Below are 8,769 nucleotides of genomic sequence, written 5' to 3'. Positions count from 1 at the left end.
TGTTTTCCTTCATGATCGAGTTGCTTTGAAAGAGAAACTATCTTGGGGTGGGGATAATAGCATGAGTGGTAGAGCGGGCTCTCTATACACAGGGATGTGGGTTGTCCCCCCACCCTCCCTTCCCTCTCGTATTCCACAAAGGGGTGAGATAAATAACAAAAAAGGGTGTGTTCATGTGATTACTTGCAAAATGAAGAAGAAGAAGAAAGGGCAACTATCGTCAAAGCAAGCTCCACCCAACAATGGGGCAGAGTGTGCCACGATCAATGTGTGAAAAAACTAAGTTTAGTGTATTTGCAACTGCTTAAATTTGAGAAGTACTTCCAAAATTATACACTTGAGAAAAGGGTGTGTGTGTGTGTAATTCCTTGCAAAAAAAGAAAGAGCAACTGTCTTCGAAGCAAGCTCCACCCTCTCTCCACCCAAAGATGGCAGTAGTGTGCCACAACAGTGTGAGAAAAAATCGAGTTTTAGTGCATTTGCAACTGCTTAAATTTGAAAAAGTGCTTCCAAGTCCCCAAGGCGGTAGCCTAGTGGATAAGACTTTGGACTCTCTATGGTAGTTCTTGGGTTCAAATCCTCTCGGGGACATCTTATACTAAGGGCGTGTTCTCGCGTAGGTGGGCATGTAGGTAGCCATCCGCACACCTTAGGCCGTCATCGTTCGATCGCCATTACGCTTGCTTGCACCTTCCTCTTTGGCGATCGTGTGGCGACAAAACAGTGTGCAATGCTTTCCCTTCAAGTTCACGCTTTGGATTAGGGCGATGGTTGCCATGGACATCAAAGATCGTGACTCAACTTGCGAGGCCAAGTTCTATCAAAGTTGTGGAGGGTGTTCACTCCAATCGATCGAGCGACTAACTTGTGGGGTTCGTCTCGCACGACTTGTCCGCTACCTACAAAGTGGGCAATATTTGGAAGGGTGGTACCCCTTGTGGTTCTCGGGTGTGTGTGAAGCCGGGTGAAAATCCTAGAATGGAGTAGGGCCTCATTGAAAAAAAAAAAAGTACTTCCAAAATTATACGCTTGCACCTTCGAAGAGTTAAAGGTTTTTTTTTTTGTCTTTTTTTGGGGGAGGCCGAAACATCAGTTTTTCAAGTGGCGATAAGATTGCCAGGTGGCGAAGGTTGAGCCACAAACTGCAACTCGGCCTTTTTTTTAAAAGCGATGTTACTTTTCCAGCGGTAGGCATCCGTGTGCCACGAAAAGGCGCGGGAAAGTCTCGCCGGCTGGGGCCCACAGCCACACTTTTGCCACGCTGGAGTACGATGAGAGGGCGGTTTCCGCTGACGTGGAGAGCAATGCGAGGAATAAAGCGGCCTTTGCGAAGCGGGGCCCGCAAAACTAAAAAGCGTGGCCACAAAAGGCCCGGCGTTCAAAAACTTGTGGAGGAAAAGAAAACCGTGGGCCCCAGCGAGGCCAGGAGACTTTGTGGAGCAGATAAAAAGTACGCTGCCCTCTCTCCACGTGTCAATACCTCATTCAGCCAAGTCAGTAGGCCGCATCGACGTGGCTCGTTGGAGCGGGCTGACGTGGCGTGAGGCGGTTTCCTGCACGAGCTTTCTATATATATGGCGATGCTTCTCTTCAAAAAAATGAAAAAACCTCCTGCAAACCCTACCCTAACTCTTGTTTCATCTCCTGCTGGAAGGTCACACAGGCGTCCTTATTCTTCAGTCCACAGCCATAGCCATAGCCATAACCTCTGCTATGCCGATTGCTAACCCTTTGCTTCTCTTTGGTCGCACAATACCCCCCGTCCTTAAGACTGAAACCCTCGCCATCCCTGCTGAAGATGCAAGCAAACCTTTGTCTGCAACCTGCAACGTTTCCCTCGCCATCAAGCCGACCATGGATAGTTCCTCTGTTCAGAAGCCCGATAAGCCATCGCCTTGCCCGCGATGCCAGAGCCTTGACACCAAGTTCTGCTACTTTAACAACTACAACTTGAAGCAGCCTCGCCATTTCTGCAAGAAGTGCCAGCGCTACTGGACCGCCGGAGGCTCCCTCAGGAACGTTCCGGTGGGTGCCGGAAGACGGAAGCACAAAAGCTCTGCAAGTCCCGCCAAATTGCATCCTGAAGATGATGACCTTGGTCGTGTTTTTGACAGCCCATCAGGTATGGGTTTTCCGTCGGTTGAACTCATTGATTCGACCTGTGCTGCACCATCACATGTAGCTTGCAGCAAGGGTGGGTTTTCGCCACTTTCAGTTCAGAGCTCTGCAGCCTTGGCTAAGCCTGCACAAGATCGTTTCTCAGGGTTCAGTGGTTGCAACGAGGGAAGTTCAAGCTATGCAGCGATGGAGCATACACCACCAGAAGAGTGTAGTATGTCACCTTATGTCTACCACGGCACACAGCCATACATGCAACAGAAAGATGAAGCTTTCACAGAGACATGGCCAGCATCACACAAGAATGTTGAGGGCCATGAGCTTTCATCACTATCATCATCATCATCATCATCATCATCATCTTTGTCATCAGAAAAGGTTCCAGAAGCCAAGGCAGGGGTGGAAGCATCAATGTTGTCATCCATGCCTGAAAAGATAGGGTTTGCACATCCATCCTCATCAGAGCAGGTAGCCATGGCCATGGAGGCAAAGCTAGTGTTCACACATCCATCCTCATCAGAGAGGGTTCCAAAAGCCAACCTTGAGGAAGAAACATCATTGTTAATGTCCATGCCCATGCCCATACCCATGGCTGGAGCACTAGGTTCTGCAAATCCAACAGTAGTGTGGAATCAGGCATTAATGTGGCCATGGCTATGGCCCTACATCTTCAACAATGCAGCCATGGCTGGTGGTGTGCCTCATGTAGACCAAGCTGCAGTATCAGCAGCTTGGGCTAGTGCTGCAACAGCTGCCGCAGTGGCTACTGCGAAAAGTTTTTTGCAGTTTCCTCCTGTGTGGAGCCCTTATGGATGGGGTGTGATGCCATGGAATGCAGTTCCGAATGTGCAAAATGCTGCAGCAGTAGCAAGCTCCATCCCTGCAGGAAAGCGACCTCGGTCTCCTTCACATGAGCAGGAGCCTCTCTGTATTCCCAAAACCCTTAAAGTTGGTCATCCAGAAGAGGCAGTACACAGCTCCATTTTGACAACCTTAGGTCTTGCAAGTTTGCCCTCAACCTCTCCAGCCTCAGTTGCAGGTTTCTTCAATGCAAGTTTCCAGTCCAAAGCTGAGGTTCTCCAGCACAAACCAGCTATGGTGCAAGTGCCCCAACGGCATCTTGAACCACAGCGACCGCACACCAATCCTGCAGCGGAAGCTCGCTCACTTTTATTCCAGGAAAACAACTAAGGTCTGATTCACAGATGGCCGCCAAGAGCTGCAAGGAGGTTGGATGCCGCCTCTGTTTCTGAACCCAACCTAAGCATTTCAATTTTGCTGAAACACCACACAGTTGCACCATACAAGCAGCAGGGTCACTAACATGCCAGCCATTGCCCATGGTTTTAAAAAAAGTAGTTCTATGTTTGTTTTAATTCTCCATGCTTTTCCTTAAGCTTATTCCATAAGGCAACATTCCAATTTTGGCGTAAAAAATATGGTTCCTTTTGAAGGAGGATGTACAGACCCTGTTCAACAAAACATTTGTACATTATCAGATCCCAAAAGTTATATACCACAAACTGTTCCTAAAGTTTTGCAGGTTTACAGCTTAGTCCATTTGGAGATTTACCATGTTCAGGAAAATTGTACACTAAGATGGCCCTTTGGAGGTTTTGTGTATTTCATTGGTTAATTTGAAAGGAGCAGCTTTCCTACCGCAATGTCCCTCAAAAATTTTCTAGTTACTGAGTCGGAATTATTTAGTGCTTTGATCAGATTCTTGAAAATCTAGTTCACGAAAAAATATTGGAGGTTGATCTTTTTCCAGGGTTTTGTTCTTGTTTTTCCCCAATAAAACAATATTTGTTTGATTGTACTGGAGGATTTTCCTTGTCCCAGAGTATCACAAAGTATATTAGAATGTTTTTTTTTGGGGGGGGGGGTAATTCAGCTGCAAGATATTACCATAGAGCCCATGAACTATTCCATATTGATTTATAAATTCTAAGTAGTGCAACATAAATTCTAAGTAGGGCAATATAAATTGCAAGAAGACATAAATTCAAAGGAGGTAGAATCCTGCTCATTTACTTAGATTGCCTGCTAATCTAATAGTTAGATCTCATGATAAATCAAAATTAATATACCAACAGTAAAAGTGTGGTTGTGCAAGGACAAAAGCTCAGCCACCCCCACCCAACAAACTCTTCAAAAGGGAGGAGGTAAAAATCAGGTGTGTGATGTGCTTCCCTGCAAAAAATATAATTTTTTAAATACAATAAGTGTGGTTGGGAGCTTCATGTCAACTCTCACCTTTGATTTGATCTGACGTTATATTCCTTGTTTTGATATGTCCAAGTAACTTGTCCTTGTAAACATGCATTTGTAGGGGTTCATGGCTATCTTGGCTTCTCTACACTTTACCAATATCTTCTTCAAGCATCCCAAATGTTGGAGATGCTCACAAGTAGGTGGAAAAAACATCAATGAATATGGACATAAATGTATATGAGAGAGATTCATATGTTGATGAGGAATCACAAAAATCAAATGACATAACATATTTCAAAATGTGCCTCATTGTTGACTTCTCAGCCACCTTGTTGTGGGTATCTCATCGGACCATTGTAGCCATGACCCACCACTGCAATGGAAATGAGCCCTTGGTTTTGTTTGAACATTCAATTTCCAAAAAGCCATATTGGCTTGCACTTTCTCATTCTTCACATGGATAACTACCATTAAAAATAACCAATTAATACTAGGCACTTGCAAAATTAATCATGCTTTCAACAAGTTGTCTATATCTTTTTTGTGTATTTTTTGTAGGTGTATTAATTTAATGCCACTGACGTGGCATTTAAATAATACAACCTTAGTACATCAGGTACCCCTCTCCTCCTCCTCCTCCTCTCTCTCCCTCCCTCCCTCTCCTCCTCCGCACTCTCCCTCCCTCTACTTGTGGAATGAGCCTTTCATAGAGAATTGTGAGACCTTAATCAGAAAGGATATGGGTGAATGCATGCAAATAGAAAGGACAAGGAAGGTCATCATTTCATTGATTTTTTCAAGCATTAATCATTACATACTAAATAAATTGTGAGACCTTAAATAGAAAGGATATGGGTGAATGCATGCAAATAGAAAGGGCAAGGAGGGTCATCATTTCATTGACTTTTTCAAGCATTAATCATTACATACTAAAATGAAACCTTAGAAAAACACTCTTATCCTTGAAAAACTCACATAATATATTTAATAGAAATGCAAAACAACATTTTTTGGTGCCCTATTGCCTTCTAGGGCATAGTTTAGATTCATCTAAATCTGTGCATGCCTATTGGCCTTCCATCTCAAACCATTGTTGGCATAGCTCTAGATCAACTCATCACTATGGTCAAAATGGTGAGCGGTTTCTCTCTTTACCATGCATCTCTCTCTCTCTCTCTCTCTCTCTCTCTCTCTCTCTCACACACACACACACACACACACACACACACACACACACACACACATCCTATCCTAACACATGTATCGCTCTTTGTTAACCCATTTTGGGGTTAACTGGATTTGCCACTGTAATTCTATATCAAATAACAATGACGGAGACACTAAAAGCATGTCTAATCAATCTATGAAGCAACAATGTCCAAATCTACAGATTGGACGGGCACCCGAAAATGGTCTGCCCAATGGATTGCCTCAAGAGCATATGCTACTATTTACAAGCAATGAGATAAAGGATTCAAGACAGTTATGAAGAAAAAAGGATTTTGCCTCTGTCAAAACCATCACATAAGCCAAGCATGAAAATTATTGACTGGTAAAGTTTTGGAGCTCATTGGTGAGCCTATGCATCTATGCCATACATATAAATGCAATTCAGAGGTTATGTTTAAGCTAATGAAATTCAACAATTTTGGCTAGAGATGTATGTACGGTGCAAAGGGTAAGGGTCAAGTTCTATAACATGACAATTCAAGAATGTGGTGGTACATTAAATTTTGTATTAAAACTTGAAGACTGTGAGATTATCAAAGGATAGAAGTTAGAGAGGGTAAGCTTGACCCTAATCAATAGAGCCTTGAGTCCGAATATCACAAAAGAGCATTCAAATTATTTTAGTGTTCAATCAAAAAATGAGATATGGTGGCTTGCTGCCTTTGAAGTTCCAAAAGGAGGACCATGAAATATTAAAGGTTTTCTTTAACTTGACAAGTATAAAAAATGTCGTTCAACATCAGACAAGGGGAGAAGTCCTAAAAGTAGTGAATACAATGTACATTGGCACTGACAAGAGACTTGAACACTCTCCAATACAAAATTTCCATGCCTATATTACGTGAAATCTAGAGGTTGGAGAGAAAATTGGATTGCAAAGATAGGAAAGGAGGGTGCCCCAACTCGTGTGCTTATAATACGTGAGGGGGGAAAAACGGCCTACTTGGATCCAAAGTGAGATCTTATTCTAAAGATAGTCTCAGCAAGGGTATCTTTTGCACTTTAACAAGGGTATCTTTTGCACTTTAACAAGGGTTAAGGAATGTTTAACCATATGGTCTACTCAAGGCATGGAACGATCTCATTGGCAAGCCTCACATGGTTTTCAAAAGGAAACATCACATAGAGGTGGAATACATGATGTTAATCCAAGATATGTTGTTAATGAACCATTTATAAATCAAGTGACAAATTTGGAACTCAATTAGTATCATAAAAACTCAGTCTTATGAAACCTATACATTCAATTACATAAATTTTAAACCCTAGTGGTATGATGGCAAGAAGATGATTTCCTCTTTCGGCGGCAGCTTCTTTTTCCTTTGAGCTTGCTTGAGGATGCTGATGGTTCTTCAATAGATGTAAACTTAATCTCACCTCTAAATCTCAAAAACTTCTATTTTGTACATCCCTCCTAGGAGATTTGCATCCATCTTATTAGCCACACTAAATCATGTGAAGTGTAATTTAAAAAATAAGATGATCTTATAGCCCACACCCCACGTGCATACCCAAAAATCCTAATAGCTTCAAATTTCTCTACATGTATAACTATCAATATTTGGAGGACAATAGACCAACCCAGATACCTTGTAACTGCCTTAAGTGCTAGTAATACAACCTCAGGGCTGTTGGAGTATTCACAATGAAAAAAGACAAAACTTATTTGTTAATTTTAACAATATAATGACCAAGCCTAGAGTCCTTGCCAATTCTTCCTCCTCGGTTTTCACTAGCTCATCCAAGAAACCCATTAGCATCTTCAATCTCAATTCTTCCTCCTTGGTTTGCATTAAGAAACCCATCAGCATCTTCAATCTCAATCTTAACCAAATACCTTGTAACTGCCTTAAGTGCTAGTAATGCAACCTCAGGGCTGTCAGAGTATTACAATGAAAAATGGCAAGAATTTCTTTGTTCATTTTACCAATCTAATGACTAAGCGCAGAGTCCTTGCCAATTCTTCCTCCTTGATTTACACCACCTTGTCCAAGAAACCCATCATCATCTTTAATCTCAAGCTAATAAAGCTAATAGATTGGAATTAATTGTAAATTTATGGAGGTGACCTACGATGCGATAGAAAGCAATCCAAGGGGCCACAGAGTTTTCTCTTCACTTCCCTTGCGAAAGCGAAGGGAAAAAATCACTTTATGAGTGATATAAATTGATAGCAAGTATAAGATTGGGAAATACCTGCTAGTTTTTATCACTAACTAGAGATGACTCATCCCATAAGTCAATTATCTGTTTGCATGTTTGAGATGACTCTTCTTTGGTAGAATCTGCTAGTTTTTATCACTAACTAGAGATGACTCATCCCATAAGTCAATTATCTGTTTGCATGTTTGAGATGACTCATCCCATAAGTCAATTATCTGTTTGCATGTTTGAGATGACTCATCCCATAAGTCAATTATCTGTTTGCATGTTTGAGATGACTCTTCTTTGGTAGAATCTAGTATGGTTGTTTAGTTCGATCCTCTCTTGAATAGCAAAAAATTCTTCTTTTGTTAGTAATCCATTCTGAGTGTAATTTGATGCTTCCTTAAATAAGACACTGACTATTTTACTGAAATTTTTGGTTTTATGCGATATACAAGTTGTTATACTAGTTTATGCGCTCATGAATGAGCCACATGGGCTGGTTTACAAGTTTATGCGCATATGGAAGAGCCATATGGGATGTCATACAAGGTTATGCGCATATGGAAGAGCCATGTGGGCTGTTATACATGTTTGTGCACCTATGGAAGGATATGTTGGATAGCCATATTGGATGAAGGACATATTTATGATTGTATATGGATAATCCGACATCTCCCATGGGGAGAGTAAGGCCCTCAAAGCTTGTACAGGCTATATTTCTCCTTGGACATAACGAAATACTCCAAGGGGGGGGTTCAGCCTATTCCAATTTGTGCAACTTTTATTTTCAGCTTTGTGGATTGTTTAATGGCTATGATTAAATGCCAAAATGTTTAATTGTGCTCATGGTCAAAGCGATGCAAAGGGCCTTAGACACACCAACATAATTTTTTGTAACTGTGTCTAAATAAGAGAAGTTGGTCTTAAAATCCACCGAATCCTCATCATCTTGAATGCTCCTCATCTTAAGTCATATGTGTAATAGCAACAAGATAGTAATCTTCCCTTTAAAGACCATATTAGGGAGTTTGAAAAAATCCCATTACTTTGGGAATTTGC

General features: G+C 41.8%; 1 protein-coding gene across 1 annotated transcript; it reads left to right on the top strand.

Annotated features, from left to right (window-relative positions):
• The first annotated feature begins 1,604 nt into the window (after positions 1–1,604).
• LOC147612031 (uncharacterized) lies at positions 1,605–3,777 on the top strand. The gene has a single exon (XM_086783865.1). It carries the CDS (start codon positions 1,714–1,716, stop codon positions 3,307–3,309), a length of 1,596 nt encoding a protein of 531 aa, XP_086639991.1. The 5' UTR covers positions 1,605–1,713; the 3' UTR covers positions 3,310–3,777.
• Positions 3,778–8,769: the final 4,992 nt, after the last annotated feature.

The sequence above is a fragment of the Cibotium barometz genome, chromosome 46, assembly GCF_041138505.1.
Source record: "Cibotium barometz isolate CiBa-2024 chromosome 46, ASM4113850v1, whole genome shotgun sequence".
In the NCBI taxonomy this organism is placed as follows: Eukaryota; Viridiplantae; Streptophyta; class Polypodiopsida; order Cyatheales; family Cibotiaceae; genus Cibotium; species Cibotium barometz.
The sequence above is the reverse complement of the archived record's forward strand: the minus strand, read 5'-3'. Positions and strand labels throughout refer to the sequence as shown.